The following is an 18,059-nucleotide window of genomic DNA, read 5'->3' as shown; positions in this document are numbered from 1 at the left end:
CATGTATAAATCAGAGACGATACTCTCGGAAAAGCAGAAGGGCCATTCATGATGGCAGGCCTAATCACAGGCTTATTGTGTGTCATGTCATCCCTCACACTACAGATTAAGGGTGATGCTTCCTGCAAGCTGCTGAGCAATTTTGGAATGCCCAGTTTATTCAAGGAGGGAGACATCATGTTGGGAGGGATTTTTCCAATATTCAACAAAGAAGAGAGTCGCAATGTTTCATTTCAAACAGAACCACCTAGAGTGAAGTGCATTGGGTAAGTTATGACCTAATCAAACTTAAACCATCGAAGGAAATACATTCCGTGGGTGTGTGATTACTTTTTGCTGAGCCTTGAATAGAAGTAATATTTCTACAGATTCGACCTCCGGACCTACAGATGGGCACAGGCGATGCTGTTTGCAATAAAAGAAATTAACGAGGACCACAGCCTGCTCCCAAACATCACCTTGGGATACGCAGTCTTTGACTCCTGTGCCTCCCCTACCAACACTTTACGAGCTGCACTCTCCCTGATGAACAGGCAAGAGATAAAACCTGCTGCTACTCCATGTCACCCTCCCATGCCTGCAGTTATAGCGGAAGCAGGATCTTCCCCGTCCCTGGCAGCAGCTGGAACACTTGGACCCTTTGGTGTACCAATGGTAAAGATTTGCAGCTAAATGTGTTGAATGAAAAAAAAAAAAACTGGTGTAAATATTTTACCTTAAGTTCAAATTAAAGCCAACTGCTATTACCTCTGAGAATACATATAAAATGGCAAAACTGATAATAGATGGATTATAATGACCTAACCATATTAATGACTGTGTTGAATTTTTTTAATCTCTTGACTTTTTTAAATGTTTAAACAAGTGATTTTTTTTTTGGTTTGTTTTCAATATTCCATCAGGTCAGTTACTTCGCCACATGTGCTTGCTTGAGTGATAGGACCAAGTATCCCACATTTTTTCGTACAGTTCCAAGTGATTACTATCAAGCCAAAGCTTTGGCATCTCTTGTCAAACACTTTGGATGGTCATGGATAGGTGCTATTCAGGCCGACAATGATTATGGAAGAAATGGGATGCTTTCATTTACTGAGGAAGTGAAAAAATTTGGAGTTTGTATTGCATTTATTGGAACAATTTTAAGGACCTATCCTAGGAGTAAAATACTTGAAGTAGTTGAGACAATTAAACATTCAACAGCAAGAGTCATTCTAGCATTTGCTCCAGAAAATGATGTGTATCCTCTGATGAAAGAGGTGGTGATGCAGAACATCACAGGAATCCAGTGGATAGCAAGTGAAGCTTGGATAACTGCAGTAAGACTATCCACGCCAGAAATATTCCACTCTTTCGGTGGGGCAGTTGGATTTGTGATTCGCAAAATGGCAATGCCGAAACTAAAAGACTTCCTTCTGAACATAAACCCCTTTGCTGATACAAGGGACCCTTTTGTAAACCACTTCTGGAAAACCATGGTAGGCTGTGACCCAAGTATGGTAAAAGAGTCTGCCTACTCCACTGACCTGCTATCCAGCACAAAAGTATGTACGGGACGTGAGACATTGGATCAGACACATGTTTTTTTCGATGTCACACAAATTCGAGTGGCATATAATGTATATAAAGCAGTGTATGCCATCGCACATGCTCTTCACCATTTGATCTTCTGCACAGATGACAATGATAAACACCAGAGGAAACTCTGCATCAACTTCAACATTTCGCAAATTGAGCCTAAAGAGGTCAGTCCATGCAAAATGTTGTGTTAATTAAGAATTCAATGTTAAAGAAGGAACGTATGGAAAAATTTTAAATTCACTGTTTCATGAAAAAGAGCATAGATCTGCAATGATAAAAAAATATGTCTGAATGATGTGATTTTGTAATAGATTTACCACACATATAGAAGATGTCATTCTTTGTATGTTTCTTAATAGCAGTTTGCCTCTACTTTCACATTGTTAAGGTCAGTAATCAGCTACAGAAAGTGAACTTTGTAAACAGCTTTGGGGAAGCTGTGTTCTTTGATAAAAATGGAGATCCCCCTCCTTCATATGAAATCATCAACTGGCAGCTGCGAGAAGGAGAGGTACAGCATGTGACAGTGGGTCACTTCGGCACATCAGCAAATGCCAACTATGAGCTGGTCATAGAAGAGGACAGCATCATCTGGAATACTGGGAGAGAGGTAACCACCTTACATCAGTTATTTTAAACAGGACTTCAGGGCAGGTCTAACAGGTCTAACAGAAGTGCAGGCTAATGCCAACACTTCTGTCCCTATCTATTATTTATATTGTTTCTGTTTATAGTACTGATTGCAGATCTTATAGTCTTAAGAAAATAAACAAAAATCTATGCTTCTATCAGCAGCATTTATGATTACTTCATTTTTTAATATTTGTTTATTAATAAGGTACAGTGTGCAGATGTATTCCAAAGTTAGTTTTCACATAATACCGGAAGTGCATGAAGCTTTAAATTTCCTTCTCTATCAGATTCCAATAGGAGTTTGCTCAGAAATGTGTCCTCTTGGCACAAGAAAAGCAGAAATTAAAGGCAAACCCATTTGCTGTTTTGACTGCATTCCATGTGCAGATGGAACAATAGCCAATACAACAGGTACAGTAAGAATTACCTGCTGATTAAAAACACATGATTTTGACAGTGAAGTTACTTTTACCAAAAAGGGCAATTGCTTTATCAAATTGGGAAAACAACACTGTACTCTCACGGCAAGTCAGATGCATCATACAAAATATAGCTCTGCACTTTAAACACAAATTACGGATAATATATGAAAAAGGAAAGTATCTTTGTTACTGGAGTTACAGTTGCAGTTCACAGACAAGTAACAAAAGCGATTTGTATATACAGCAGGAAATACATGAAAGCAGCATTGTACAGAAGTTAACAATATGGACGTTAAGAAAACGCAGTACCTGTCTATCCAATATACAGTATGAGCACTATAGAACTATACCAGCTACACATGCTTAAAATGTGAAAAGCTGGTGTTGTTGCACTATAGGTTACATGCTAATAATATCTGTCCCTGTGTCCCCAATCAAATGTTAATTACATTCTGTGTTGGTTGTGCAGGTGCAGCAGACTGCATTCCCTGTCCATGGGAGTACTGGTCAAACGAGGGAAAAGACAGATGCATACCTAAAGAAATTGAGTTTCTGTCTTATTATGATGCCATGGGAATTGCATTGACTGCGGTATCACTATTTGGGGTATGCTTGACATCTGCAGCCATGGTGGTCTTCTCTTACTTTAGAAACACACCCATCGTGAAGGCTAACAACTCAGAGCTGAGCTCCCTGCTGCTGCTCTCTCTGCTCCTGTGCTTCCTGTGCCCGCTCACCTTCATCGGGGAGCCCACAGTCTGGTCCTGTATGCTGCGGCATACTGCCTTCGGGGTCACGTTTGCGCTCTGCATCTCCTGTGTGCTGGGGAAAACAATAGTTGTGGTCACTGCCTTTAAAGCAACACTTCCAAACAACAACCTAGCCAGGAAGTTTGGTCCAGTGCAGCAGCGCATCATAGTGTGTTCATGCACCACCGTGCAAATCTTTATCTGTGTGCTCTGGCTCAGTCTAAAGCCCCCTTTTCCAGACAAAACATTCAAGCACAGTGATAAAAAGATTATTCTAGAATGCAACACAGGATCAGAAACGGCATTTTACACAGTCCTGGGTTATATAGGGCTTCTCTCGGCAATATGTTTAGTGATGGCCTTTTTAGCCAGGAAATTGCCAGACAATTTCAATGAAGCAAAGTTTATTACATTTAGCATGCTCATTTTCTGTGCTGTATGGCTGACATTTATACCAGCTTATGTTAGCTCACCAGGAAAATACACGGTCGCAGTTGAAATATTTGCTATTTTATCCTCAGCATTTGGTTTACTGTTTTGCATATTTGCTCCAAAATGTTATATCATTTTAATAAAACCGGAGCAAAACACAAGGCAGCATGTTATGGGCAAATTGCCCAAAAAACGAGTATAATTTATTAACTTATTAAACACAGTTCATAGTGGGGATTTGTCTGACCAATTGAAAACCTGGTATACAACGGTCCAAGTAAAATTAAATGATGTTTACCTTGTATGTGCTGAGTATGAGTATGTGTGTATTCAATTCAACAACCAGAGACGAATATCCTTCTACACAATATCACTTATGGAGGTACAGTACATTATACATTTATTCATGCTGAACAAATTTTAGACAGAAATGTTTTTAATACACATTTTTTACAAATACATTTTATAAGTGTACAGTTAAGTTAATAGAAATAAGCCAATATTGCAGGTGCATGGTCAGTGAAGAGACAAAAAGAAAATACTGAACTGTACAATGAAGTAGGGCCTCTCATTTCCTGATGTCTCAGTGAGCTGCCTCTGCCTGGACTCAATGAGCTCTTGTCTCCATAAGGTGTGTGGAAAGAGGCCTCTGTTATTACATTCACACACTGCACACCACCTGCCCTCTCTCGCCTCAGGAGATGAGCCCCCCTGGAACATGCTACCTAAACCAAACGCACCAATGCACACATGCCCCTCCACGTGCTAACTTTGATAGTCTGTTCATCTTCCCCTACCAATTTTTTTCCACAGTCAAAAATCACCCAAATATTGTAATCACACAATATGACTCCATCCCAGTCATGTGTGTTATTTGTAGACACCATACTTTCTCTTGAGGCAAAATAATTTCTTTAGACATAATAAAGAACATAGAATGAATTAATTTAATATTTTGCAGCTTTATAAATTAACACATACATTCTTTAAACATTTCTGCTTAACTCTGAAATTTTGCATTTTTGCAAGTTTGCATTTCCGTTTAATTTAAAAAGAATCAAATTCCTAAGAAATAATTTTTTTGTTTAGTTTTTAGCAGTAGATCATAATTGATATCGCACTGTGTGGTAGTATTTGCATTCTATTGTTTACAGATTCTCTCAAGTACAATGGAAGATTCAGATGAAACTCATCTCACAGCTCCTTGCTTTCTCTTCTGAGCAAAGTACAGAAGGCAAATAGCAGACTCCAGCCCTCATAGGCCCCAAATCACTATGGTAAATCTGAGCCTCAGAGATGCAAGTATGCAACCAAACACACATGCACACAGGCACCCATACACACACACACACACACACACACACACACACACATTACCATTTGATTCTAAGACACAATGACCCCCATAGACTCTATGACTATACAGAGAGGCACACTATCAAAATCTGACCCCATTAAACTGTTTTATTCAGTGAGAATTTGAGAATTCAGTTGGGATTTTCCCTTTATATCATGTTATTTCTTCATGTACCAAGTATTCATTGTTTAATTTGTTTTGTTTTGTTTATCCATTAACTGACAGCACAATTAATCATTTTTTAAGAATAAATAACTAAAATTGCTCACTCACTGAGAACACATTTGTGGGAGAAAACCACTTTGCCTCTGATTCCAGGTTATTTTTCCTTCTTTTTTACTGTTTTGATTGGTTTGCCATAGGCAGTTAATTTTCTGAACATTTTATAAGCATGTCTACACAATAAATCAAATGGAAAGAAATAAGGACATTTTGAAAGAGCAGTCTCTTTCCAGTATGGCACTATCAGCCCTGAATTATCATCAGGTGACCATGTATGAGTGTTTGGGGCCAAGACAGTGGCTGATTCTCCCTTTTCTCATTGCCATCTCTGTTCACTGCAGAAATGAATATAAAATATTTGCATTATCAGTTCACTTTTTAACAATAATATCAGTTTTCCTATATTATTACACAAGGCTCCTCCATGTGGTTTTTTTGTTGTTGTTGTTTTTTTTTTTTTTTTTTGGCGGGGTCCGTGTGTCACATGCAAGATTCTACTCATATGTGCCTGTGTATGTCACAGCAAGAGGCACAGCCCTGATTTAACATGCTTATTTTCTCTAAATGGCAACTATGTTAAAATAAAGTCCCACTAAAAGAAAATCACTACAACAATATCACTGCAGCTACATTTGCTATAAGCTCAACCACAAAAAAACACCTTTACCTTCGAGAATTAGTTAGCATATATCCAACAACATTTTCATACTGAAAAATAACTAGACTGAGCAGGTGCAAGGTGACACCAGCTGACAAGTTGTTTGTTACTGGAATATATGTGCCAGATCATGAGGAAACTGTTAATGTGCCTTTGAGAATTAGATGGTGGCCTGCAGAGCATTTTCATATACGTATATATCCAACATGAATCTATAAAAGCTGAGTATGCTTCCAGCACTGTTACTCAGACAAAACAAAAACACTCTGAGATGAGACTACTAAGCCTTCTCCTGTTCACTTTCTTGACAAGGGCACAGAACCCCTCTTGCAAATTTCTGGGGACCATTGAAAAGCCCGAACTATCACAACATGGAGACGTGATACTAGGAGCCATTTTCTCACTTGATAATTTAAACGAGCTAATAAAATTTGATTTTGATGTCCAGCCAACAAAGGTGGGGTGTAGGAGGTAAGTACAAGGCATGTGCATCGGAAAAAAGTAAAAATTTAAGATAATTTTTGGTTGAGATGTATAACTTAAAATGATTATTTTTTCTCATTATGAGTCAAACATTAAAAATGCATTTGTGCAGATATGTGTGTGTGTTTGTGTGGGCACATGTGTTTGTTTGTGTGTGTTTGTGTGTGAGTGTATTTGTGAGTGCGGATGTGAATGTGATTACTTGTTCCAGTAATGTGCCAGCTTCTCTTTCTGATTTACATGTCAGCTATACTGTCAGATCAGTGTAGGTAGGTTTCAATAATTAAAAGACCAATTAAAAGATGATAAGATGAACTGTATATTAATTCATGTGTAAACTGTTTTACTGCTTAACGTGTGAAATTAGTTATTTTTCTCCAGTATGAATTACAGAGAGTTCAAGTTTGCCCAGACAGTGATCTTCACTGTTCAGGAGATCAACAGAAAATCAGAACTGCTCCCAGGCATCACGCTGGGCTACAGGATCTACAATGGCTGTGGAACCCTGAACCTGCTGAGAGCAGCAATGGCAGCTGTGACGGGTCATGCGGAGCAGCAGGGCGAGACCTGCACCATGCCCAGAGTAAAAGCTGTCATCGGCCATTCCTCATCTGGTCCCAGCCAGACGATAAGCAAGATTCTCACCCCCTTCAGCGTTCCAATGGTGAGCTAAAGTGAAACGTGTGTGCTTATGATTCACGGGAAATATCTGGTATACATGCTTGAAAAATACTTACCAATACAAAATTCTGCAGCAGAAGTCCCCGAGCCTCATTCATCAAAATGTCCGTGGAGAAAATATTTTGTTCTTAGGAAGAGTGAGTACGAAAAGTATGTCGGATGCACAAATCGTGCGATAACGTCCCATTTCATTCCTGCCCCCCGTTCGTACGATGATGAAACCGAGCTGCTCTTAATTTAGAATAAGTACGACCGTGAAAGGACTTTAGTATCCAAATCAATTTTTACATGAGATCTTTACTTACAAATCAATTTGCATCCCCACCAAGAAGGTAGGTGGGAGTACATTTCACAGACGTTAAGGCGGGGGTATAAGGCGCACGGCTACATGTAACTCATACTTCGACTCAAAGACGCTCGTCAATTCCACGTGAGTCGTTCTCGAGCGATTAGGGCGAAGGGTCCTCTTGCTGCCGTTCATCTGATGGCTTGCGAATACCCTTTATGGCCATAATGTGGAGGACACAGCGAAATAGCATCGTCTTGCACATCATCTCTGCTGTGTCCAAACATATCCACTAGCCTTTTAACACACCAGTAACGCTCCCATAACTGAGCGAGTGCGCGTATGTGGCTGTAAGCCTTCTGTGGTGTCTGCGGGTTGACCAGTAGTGTCATCAGCGAGGTGGTGACAGCGAGGGGAGATATTTTAAAGAGAATACGAAGATCGCTTGACTGAAACATTTACCGATTTGCATTTCACCTGCGTTTACCGTATTTGTTTTGGTGGGATTTTTTAGTCCTTAATAATAACCGTTTGCGGGGTTTACTTGTGAATCAATGTTATTTCTTTTCCCTAAACCTACGCAACGGAGCTAAGCGCTTAGCTCAATGTTTTGTTGCGGGTGCAGAATCAAATACATTTCAACATGTAACCTCTGTCACCTACAGTATAGACAAATTGGCCATTATAATTTGGCAAGTGAGTTAATTACAATATAAGCCTACAATATTCCTGGTTATTGGAAACCGAACCGCGTTTTATGGATTTCAACATAAAATAGGCAATTTTGTTCATATATACCTGTCATAGTTGTTGGCAAAATTGCAAAAAACGTCGAAATGCTGACATTTGTGTGCTCCCATATGTGGTATGACTGATCTGGAACAAATTCCAAGTAAGGATTCAGAATTTCAGAATTCCAAAATGTTCGCCATTGTAATTGTTGGCACACTATACACAGAAAAACGTTTCCCTGCTTGAATTGTGAGTCTGGTCCCGTGAGAACATTTTTTAAAATAAAACTTTAAAATTTTTACCAATTCCAAAAGGGAAAAAAGAATATGCCCTATTTAACGACTCTAGAGTTTATATGCAAGTGCTATTAGGAGTGTTCACAACAATTTACTTTTTCTGCACAGATCAGTCACCTTGCCACCTGTGAATGTCTGAGCAACAGGCAGCTATACCCCACCTTTTTCAGAACAGTGCCCAGTGACTACTTCCAGATCATAGCTCTGGTGCAACTCATGAAACACTATGGATGGACCTGGGTGGGACTTGTTTATGGTGTGGGGACCTATGCTGAAGAGGGATCAGCTGCATTTATCAGAGAAGCAAAGAAAGAGGACATCTGCATCGAATACATACTGCGTTTCAGCAGAACTTACACACAGAATAAAGTTATTGAAATGGCTCAGTCAATAAAAAGCGCTACTTCCAAAGTTGCTTTAGCCTTCATGTCCAAGTCCTACTTTAAAAGTTTCTTAGAAAAAATGGAGGGGATGAACCTCACAGGCATACAGTGGATTGGCAGCGAATCCTGGATCACTAGTGGAGATTTATTAACAGACAGGAGAGTGGAGCTCCTGCAGGGAGCCATGGGCTTTGCCATCACAGAGTCTCAAATCCCAGGCCTCCCTGAGTTCCTGCTGAGTCTGAAGCCATCTGATACCCCTGACAGCACCTTCCTCAGATCTTTCTGGGAGACAGTGTTTGACTGCAGCTTCTCTGTCTCTGACAGCTCTGGCCAGTCTAAACTGTGCACTGGCTCTGAGGATTTAAAGGCCGTCACTAATGACTACACTGACATGTCAGAGTCTAGAACCGTCAACAATGTTTACAAAGCAGTGTATGCTGTAGCACATGCCTTTCACAGTCTTCTGCAATGTCACAATGGAACAAACCCCAGCACTGGTGAGACCTGCCTCAAAAAGACTGAAATTCAACCCTGGCAGGTGAGATTTGCATAGTAACGAAACAGTTTCGTGTTTGCAGAAAACAGCAATGCAATGAATAAAGGTGGCAACATCAGCTAAAATCAAATGTTATCTTTTTGCCTGTGTGGGTCTTGAACATTTTTCTAAAAGACTTTTGTAAAAGTGCTCAAAGATCAGTTTCATTGAAATGTGCTGAATCTAACTTTTCACAGGTACTCCAGCAGCTGAAGACTGTAAATTTTACCACCCACTCTGGGGACAAGGTTTACTTTAATGAAAATGGAGACTCAGTGGCAACATATGATTTGGTGAACTGGCAGATAGATGCAACAGGCTCCCTCAAAATTGTTAATGTCGGTCGATATGACGCATCTTTACCAGCTGGACAGATGTTTAAAATGAAGCAAAATGTCAGCATTGTGTGGGCTGGAAAACAAGACAAGGTAACAAATTATGCCTCAAATATTTAATATATGTAAAATTATGTCAGTGAGAAAAATACATTTTAACATTTTAACTTTTCCATACAAATGTGTTTCACAGCAATTATTTTGTTCATTGGGAGCCTGGGAGACCCTGTCTGAATTATATTTTCATGTGTAACTGCATTATTATACATTAGTATGATATTTCAAAAACTGAAAAATGTTAAAATGGAGAAAGACTTCAGAGTTATATGAAAAGATCACACTTTAATATCGTTGATTTAGGTGTCCTGTTTAGCCATGAAGACTGGCAGCAACGGCAAGACCACTTGTTTTAACTGTAAACAATGCCATACCATTATATCTCCTTCATGAAATGTATCAAACATGCCAGTGAAAGCAGGAAAATATCCTTAAAGCAAGACACTGATGGTGTACCCTCTGATTTTAATCTGCTATATTATTAAACACACAGATGATGAGATAATTAAATCTTCCTGAACACAGTGATATATTGTCATATTTTGAAGTTAATGATTAAAGGATTGCATCATTTAAAGGTTCCCAGGTCAGTTTGCACAGAGAGCTGCCCACCCGGAACTCGAAAATCCATAAACAAAAGAAAGCCTGTGTGCTGCTTTGACTGTGTAGAATGCCCCAATGGAGAAATAAGTAACCAAACAGGTAAGCGGGTCCCCTGAAAATGTATGGGACAGTATTATCATTTTTATCATCACATTTTTATCATGATTATTATTGAATTCCTGTATGCCAGTCATCAAATGGTCATACTGCTTCAAGTTGCCATAATGTTATACTTTTTATGCGTTCCAATAGATTCTTTTTTTCTCTTTGCAGACTCTATTGATTGTATGAAATGTCCTGCAGAGTACTGGTCCAATGAAAAGAAAGACAGATGTGTTTTAAAAGCCATTGAGTACTTGTCATATGAGGAAATCATGGGAATACTGCTTGTTGTGTTTGCTTGCCTTGGTGCTCTTTCAGCATTTGTTGTATCAACCATTTTCCTACTGTTCAAGGACACTCCCATAGTGAAAGCCAACAACTCTGAGCTCAGTTTCCTGCTGCTCTTCTCATTGAAACTGTGTTTCCTTTGCTCCCTCACCTTCATCGGTCGGCCCTCTGAGTGGTCCTGTATGCTGCGCCACACAGCGTTTGGGATCACCTTTGTCCTCTGCATCTCTTGTGTTCTGGGGAAAACAATAGTGGTGTTAATGGCCTTCAGGGCTACACTTCCAGGCAGTAATGTCATGAAGTGGTTTGGGCCTCTGCAGCAGAGACTCAGTGTTTTTGCTTTCACTCTCATTCAGGTCCTTATTTGTATCCTTTGGTTAACAATATCCCCTCCTTTCCCAAACAAGAATATGAAACACTACAAAGAAAAGATCATTCTGGAGTGTGATGTAGGATCAGCAGTGGGGTTCTGGGCTGTGCTGGGGTATATTGGTCTCCTCTCTGTCTTGTGCTTTGTGCTGGCTTTTCTGGCTCGTAAGCTGCCTGATAACTTCAATGAAGCCAAATTCATCACATTCAGCATGCTCATATTCTGTGCAGTCTGGATCACCTTTATACCAGCTTATGTCAGCTCACCTGGAAAGTTCACTGTAGCTGTGGAAATATTTGCCATTTTAGCTTCGAGTTTTGGCTTACTCTGCTGTATTTTTATGCCTAAGTGTTATATTATCATATTCAAACCTGAACTTAACTCAAAAAAGCATCTGATGGGTAAGGTGCCATCAAAATCCCTCTAGCTTTATGAGAATGCCACTTTTTAAAAGGTGTTCAAATGTTTTTGAATAGAAATAATAAGTAAACCTAGAATAAAGAAATGTTTCAATAAAGGATAACTCCAGTTTTATAAATGTGTGTGTTGTTTTTCACCTTAAATAAAGAAGTGATCCACAGAAATGCCTTTATTCATTTATTTATACATTGAAATCAAATTAATTTATTTTAAATTTGGTACTTCTTTTAAAAGAATTGAAAATCATCAAAGAACCATAAAAACCCAAGAATGCCTTTTGCTGTCACTATCCCTCTCTCTCTCTCTCTCTCTCTCTCTCTCTCTCTCTCTCTCTCTCTCTCTCTCTCTCTCTCTCTCTTTCTCTCTCTCTCTCTCTCTCTCTCCCTGGATTGAATGATCTCACTGTGTGTGCTGGGAACTGGAGGCAGAAAGAAGTAATGGTGAATGGATCACTGAGCCATCCCAAGAGTGCATGTTTCAATGAATACTCTGCATAAGATGAATCAATGCTAATCCTGTCAGAAAACTTGTTCAAAAAATCCTAAACTGCGTTTAATCTGTTTCAACTGTGGTATTTCTTTATTTTACTACTGTTCATCTGCCTTAAGATTTGTAAGATGATCTGTTTGAGACATTACTTAATACGCTAATATCAATGTTTACCTTGAAATAAAGTCATATGTCAGCCCAAATGTCAGTCTCTTAGGAATATCAGTTTATTAAAGGTGAGGATAATCACTAATCTTAAGTGAAAATGAAAATATGGAAAAACATGGCATGTCTGCCTTGGCAGCCCATGGCTACCACACACAATTGTTAGCTGGCTAGATAAAAAATCCAATCCAGGTTGTAAATCAGGGTAATAATGTCAATAAATCACCTTAATGTAGGGAGCTGGTTACAGTTTCTGACAACCATGAATAGCAGGAAACAGCATATAATCTTGTCTGTCCAAAACTAACTTTTTACACACTCTGTAGCAAAAAACAAAGTCAGACTTCTCTAGTAACATCTCAGTGATGTTAATTGTACCTTGAATGGAAACGTAATGATGTACACTTACAAGAAATGTATGGACAGAGTTCTTGTAGTAAGACAGCAATTGTCAAAATCTGCTCCGTAGAGGCTATTCATTACTTAAAAATAAAATTCATTTAATTAACAAAATGCTTTGTGATTAATTGTTCATACTAAACAGTCAGGTTATACTAGACACAACATAATAAATATCAGTTTAAATGGACCGCCTGATGGCAAAACAAATGGCCCAGTTGACCAATGGTGCTTACAACTGCATGAGGATGCAGTTCACTGTAACTGAAGGGGCAATAGAACTGAGAACTCAGTTTGGATATATGACACAGAGCTCTGGAGTAACCCATGTGTGTAGAAGGACAAGGCAGCAGTTACCTTTACATCAACAGGCAGGGAGAATGGACAGTTTGAATGGATTAAACCTTGAGCACATGGCAGAGAATGGCCACTGCAGCTGTTTTAGGTTTGTGAAATAATGTTAAGAAACAGGCGATGTAACCCAAAGCTTGCCAGTTCAATTCCCCTGTGGGATACAGCTGTTGCACACTTGGGTAAAGGAATTAATCTGAACTTCCACAGTGAATAGCAGCTGTACACATGGATAACATGTAAACATATGAAAAATGTAGAAAAGCTGAGCAGGTCACCCTGGATAAAAGCATGCACTAAGCAAATATAATATAATGGCACTGCTCTTGACACTGATTTGGAAGCACATCATTCTGAGCTTTCAGCAGTTGCTGGCACACAATGTATTTATTGGGAAAGCTCTCCAATTTCCACAGCTTAATGTGGAAGTTGGAGAGTATCAATATTGTACAAATTGTATTTGAAGTTGTACTATCAAATAACACTACCATTTACAGCCTTAGATATGGCTGATATGAACTAAAAACAGATCAGAGTGCTGGCAGAAGGTGTCAGTATATTCATAGTACATTCAGTTTTCCGGGCTGCAACACTGCAGCACTGCCATGCCCTCAGGGAGAAACCTTGGGCATATTTTCCAGCAGATGCACCTTCTCCTAAAATTACACTCAGCATCCTAAGGACCAAATCACCATATATAAACCAGAGACAACACCCTCATTCGTTGAAAAAGCAGAAGGGCATTCACGATGGCAGGCCCAATCACAGGCTTATTGTGCATCATGTTATCCCTCACACTCCAGATTAAGGGTGATGCTTCCTGCAAGCTGCTGGGCAATTTTGGAATACCCAGTTTATTCAAGGAGGGGGACATCATGCTGGGAGGGATTTTTCCAGTGTTCAACAAGGAAGAGAGTCGCAATGTTTCATTTCAAACAGAGCCACCTGGAGCAAACTGCATTGGGTAAGTTATGACCTAAGCAAAGTTTAACCATTGAAGGAAATACATGTTGTGAGTCTGTAATTACTTTTTGCTGAAACTTAAATACACATACTATTTCTACAGATTCGACCTTCGGGCCTACAGATGGGCACAGGTGATGATGTTTGCAATAAAAGAAATTAACGAGGACCACAGCCTGCTCCCAAACATCACCTTGGGATACGGAATCTTTGACTCCTGTGCCTCCCCTACCAACACTTTGCGAGCCGTCTTCACTTTGTTAAACAAACAAGAGATAAAAGCTGCTTCTCCTTGTCATCCCCCCATGTCTGCAGTTATAGCGGAATCAGGATCATCTCAGTCAGTAGCAGCTGCAGGAACACTCGGACCCTTCAGTGTGCCAATGGTAAAGATTTGCAATTAAATGTGTATTGTATGAGTGTCAGTCTGATCCAGCTGCAATTCTCTTTATAGTAATTTATGCAAGAGTTTAATTTATGTCATTATGAAGTTGTATATAATACCCATTTTTTATTATTTCAATAATGGCTTAAATTTGAAGATCAAATTTAAAGGCAAAACTAACTCTTTTTTGATTGAATCTGGACACAAATGTGTAAATGGTTAGTGTAAAAAAAACTATGTCTAGCACTTAGTGAAGTAGAAGTTGTATAAAAGGGTATTGATTCACCTTTTTCAAACTCTTTGAACGTTTTCTATATTCCATCAGGTCAGTTACTTCTCAACATGTGCTTGCTTGAGTGATAGAACAAAGTATCCCACATTTTTCCGCACAATTCCGAGTGATTACTACCAAGCAAAAGCTTTGGCATCTCTTGTCAAACGCTTTGGATGGTCATGGATAGGTGTTATTCAATCCGACAATGATTATGGACGAAATGGGGTCCTGTCTTTTACCGAGGAAGTGAAAAAATATGGAGTTTGCATTGCATTTATTGGAACAGTCTTAAGGACCTATCCAAGGAGTAAAATACTTGAAGTGGTTGAGACAATTAAACATTCAACAGCTAAAGTCATTCTAGCTTTTGTTCCTGAAGGTGATCTTTATCCTCTAATGAAAGAGGTGGTGATGCAGAACATCACAGGAATCCAGTGGATAGCAAGTGAGGCTTGGATAACTGCAGCACGACCATCCACGCCTGAAATATTCCACTCTTTTGGTGGGGCGATTGGATTTGCAACTCGCAAAATGGCCATTCCAAAAGTAAAAGACTTCCTTCTGAACATAAACCCCTTTGCTGATGCAAGGGACCCTTTTGTGAAAGATTTCTGGAAAATCATGGTGGGCTGTGACCCAAGTAAGGTAAAAGAGTCCTCCAACTCGACTGACCCGCTGTCCAGCATAAAAGTATGTACGGGACATGAGACACTGGATCAGACACACGTTTTTTTCAACGTCACACAACTTCGAGTGGCATATAATGTATATAAAGCAGTGTATGCCATCGCACATGCTCTTCACCATTTGATCTTCTGCACAGATGACAATGATAAAAATCACAGGAAACCCTGTATCAACAATTTGCAAATTGAACCCAAAGAAGTAAGTCCATGCAAAATGTTGTGTTGATTAAGATTCCAATGATGAGGAAGACATGCATGGAAAAATTTAAAATTCACTGTTTTATTAAAAGGAGCGTAGATTTGCAGGGATTTAAAAATATGTCTGAATGATGTGATTTTGTAACAGATTTACCACACATACAGAGAATGTCATTCTTTATATGTTTCTTAATAGCAGTTTGCCTCTACTTTCACATTGTCAAGGTCAGTAATCAGCTACAGCGAGTGAACTTTGTAAACAGCTTTGGGGAAGCTGTTTTCTTTGATAAAAATGGAGATCCCCCTCCTTCATATGAAATCATCAACTGGCAGCTGCGAGAGGGAGAGGTACAGCATGTGACAGTGGGTCACTTCGGCACATCAGCAAATGCCAGTTATGAGCTGGTCATTGAAGAGGACAGCATCATCTGGAATACTGGGAGAGAGGTAACCACCTTACATCAGTTATTTTAAACAGGCCTTCAGAGCAGATCCATGACCAAAACCAGCACTAGTATTTGAATGTACTGTATTGTTCATATTGTTTGTGCTTATTCTACAGATTGCAGACCTTCTATTCTATTCTCTCTTCTGTTCTCATAGATTCTGTTTTTAGTAGCTTTCATTATGTTTTGTTTTATATGAAGTTACAATAAAACAAATTTACACATCTATTCTAAAGGCAGTTTTCATGTAATACAGTCAAAAGATAAAGCTCTTCATTTCCTTCTGCCAGATTCCAGTAGGAGTTTGCTCAGAAATGTGTCCTCTTGGCACAAGAAAAGCAGAAATTAAAGGCAAACCCATTTGCTGCTTTGACTGCATTCCATGTGCAGATGGGACAATAGCCAATACAACAGGTATTGTTTGAATCACATGCTTATTAATGATGATTAGAAAAAATTATGTTTTACTTTTTGGATATATAAATGCCATGAAAATTGTATTTTTATCCTTGAGCACAAATGCTATTAAAAATATACAAATATGTCCAGTCATAAAATTCAATTATTTTACAGTGAAGCAGAAAAATTGACTGGTCATGTATAGACTCCCACATTAAATTTAACTATATTCAAAATATAAATAGTGCATATTTACTCCACATTTATAGTTTTTAATGTCTGTAGTATGAATAATGAAAAACTGGGTTGGGGCAAAAATGATAACTTTTTCTTTAACCTGAACACTGGAACACAGAGACCATCAAATGAGTTGCATAGGCTAATCTGAGGCTCATAGGGGCTAAACAGCACCATGGGCTAATGCTTCTAAGGATTTAAAAGAAGTTAAAGTTATATAAAAATAACTCCAAAACAAATCAACCTCCAGTTACATGTAGCTAAAGAGGGGGCAATATGTGTTTTTATTGGTTCTTTCAAGAAAACTTGCAGAATTGTGAATAAGCTGCAACAATGTTTAGATCTGAGAAGAGTGAATTTCAGCTAGAAAATCTGGATGATACAAGGGCATGTATAATTCTCACTTTACAGTGTTGAAAATGTACTTTGTACAGAGTTTGACCATTAGAGAGAGCTGTCCCTATTCAATGTCATAACTATCCTTAATGTCCTTAACCACCAGCATCACATTCTGTGTTGGTTGTGCAGGTGCAGCAGACTGCATTCCCTGTCCACGGGAGTACTGGTCAAACGAGGGAAAAGACAGATGCATACCTAAAGAAATTGAGTTTCTGTCTTATTATGATGCCATGGGAATTGCATTGACTGTGATTTCGCTGTTCGGAGTCTGTTTGGCATCTGCAGCCATGGTGGTCTTCTCTTACTTTAGAAACACACCCATCGTGAAGGCTAACAACTCAGAGCTGAGCTCCCTGCTGCTGCTCTCTCTGCTCCTGTGCTTCCTGTGCCCGCTCACCTTCATCGGGGAGCCCACAGTCTGGTCCTGTATGCTGCGGCATACTGCCTTCGGGGTCACGTTTGCGCTCTGCATCTCCTGTGTGCTGGGGAAAACAATAGTTGTGGTCACTGCCTTTAAAGCAACACTTCCAAACAACAACCTAGCCAGGAAGTTTGGTCCAGTGCAGCAGCGCATCATAGTGTGTTCATGCACCACCGTGCAAATCTTTATCTGTGTGCTCTGGCTCAGTCTAAAGCCCCCTTTTCCGGACAAAACATTCAAGCACAGTGATAAAAAGATTATTCTAGAATGTAACACAGGATCAGAAACTGCATTTTACACAGTCCTGGGTTATATAGGGCTTCTCTCGGCAATATGTTTAGTGATGGCCTTTTTAGCCAGGAAATTGCCAGACAATTTCAATGAAGCAAAGTTTATTACATTTAGCATGCTCATTTTCTGTGCTGTATGGCTAACATTTATACCAGCTTATGTTAGCTCACCAGGGAAATACACGGTTGCAGTTGAAATATTTGCTATTTTATCCTCCACGTTTGGGTTACTGTTTTGCTTATTTGCTCCAAAATGTTATATCATTTTGATAAAACCAGAAAAAAATACAAAGAATCATGTTATGGGGAAATTACCTAAGAAGCGATTATAA

At 39.2% G+C, this 18,059-nt stretch overlaps 2 protein-coding genes and 1 pseudogene across 2 annotated transcripts; all 3 read left to right on the top strand.

The window, feature by feature from the left end:
* The first annotated feature begins 114 nt into the window (after positions 1 to 114).
* Positions 115 to 4,016, top strand: LOC118782763 (extracellular calcium-sensing receptor-like). The gene is made up of 6 exons (XM_036536309.1): positions 115 to 266; positions 369 to 654; positions 903 to 1,742; positions 1,967 to 2,188; positions 2,499 to 2,622; positions 3,103 to 4,016. The coding sequence occupies exons 1-6, from the start codon at positions 148 to 150 to the stop codon at positions 4,014 to 4,016; spliced, it is 2,505 nt and encodes an 834-aa protein (XP_036392202.1). The 5' UTR covers positions 115 to 147.
* A 2,306-nt stretch (positions 4,017 to 6,322) lies between these two features.
* On the top strand, positions 6,323 to 11,283 carry LOC118782758 (annotated as a pseudogene).
* A 2,558-nt stretch (positions 11,284 to 13,841) lies between these two features.
* On the top strand, positions 13,842 to 18,059 carry LOC118782764 (extracellular calcium-sensing receptor-like). The gene is made up of 6 exons (XM_036536310.1): positions 13,842 to 13,993; positions 14,096 to 14,378; positions 14,703 to 15,536; positions 15,761 to 15,982; positions 16,272 to 16,395; positions 17,146 to 18,059. Exons 1-6 carry the CDS (start codon positions 13,905 to 13,907, stop codon positions 18,057 to 18,059), a joined length of 2,466 nt encoding a protein of 821 aa, XP_036392203.1. The 5' UTR covers positions 13,842 to 13,904.

The sequence above is a fragment of the Megalops cyprinoides genome, chromosome 9, assembly GCF_013368585.1.
Source record: "Megalops cyprinoides isolate fMegCyp1 chromosome 9, fMegCyp1.pri, whole genome shotgun sequence".
Lineage (NCBI taxonomy): Eukaryota > Metazoa > Chordata > Actinopteri > Elopiformes > Megalopidae > Megalops > Megalops cyprinoides.
The sequence above is the reverse complement of the archived record's forward strand: the minus strand, read 5'-3'. Positions and strand labels throughout refer to the sequence as shown.

Coding starts and splice junctions, on each gene's coding strand:
- LOC118782763 (XM_036536309.1), top strand. CDS start 148: ATGCCCAGTTTATTCAAGGAGGGAGACATCATGTTGGGAGGGATTTTT. Junction 655..902: donor GACCCTTTGGTGTACCAATG/GTAAAGATTTGC, acceptor ATATTCCATCAG/GTCAGTTACTTCGCCACATG. Junction 1,743..1,966: donor CGCAAATTGAGCCTAAAGAG/GTCAGTCCATGC, acceptor CACATTGTTAAG/GTCAGTAATCAGCTACAGAA.
- LOC118782764 (XM_036536310.1), top strand. CDS start 13,905: ATGCTGGGAGGGATTTTTCCAGTGTTCAACAAGGAAGAGAGTCGCAAT. Junction 13,994..14,095: donor CCTGGAGCAAACTGCATTGG/GTAAGTTATGAC, acceptor CTATTTCTACAG/ATTCGACCTTCGGGCCTACA. Junction 15,537..15,760: donor TGCAAATTGAACCCAAAGAA/GTAAGTCCATGC, acceptor CACATTGTCAAG/GTCAGTAATCAGCTACAGCG.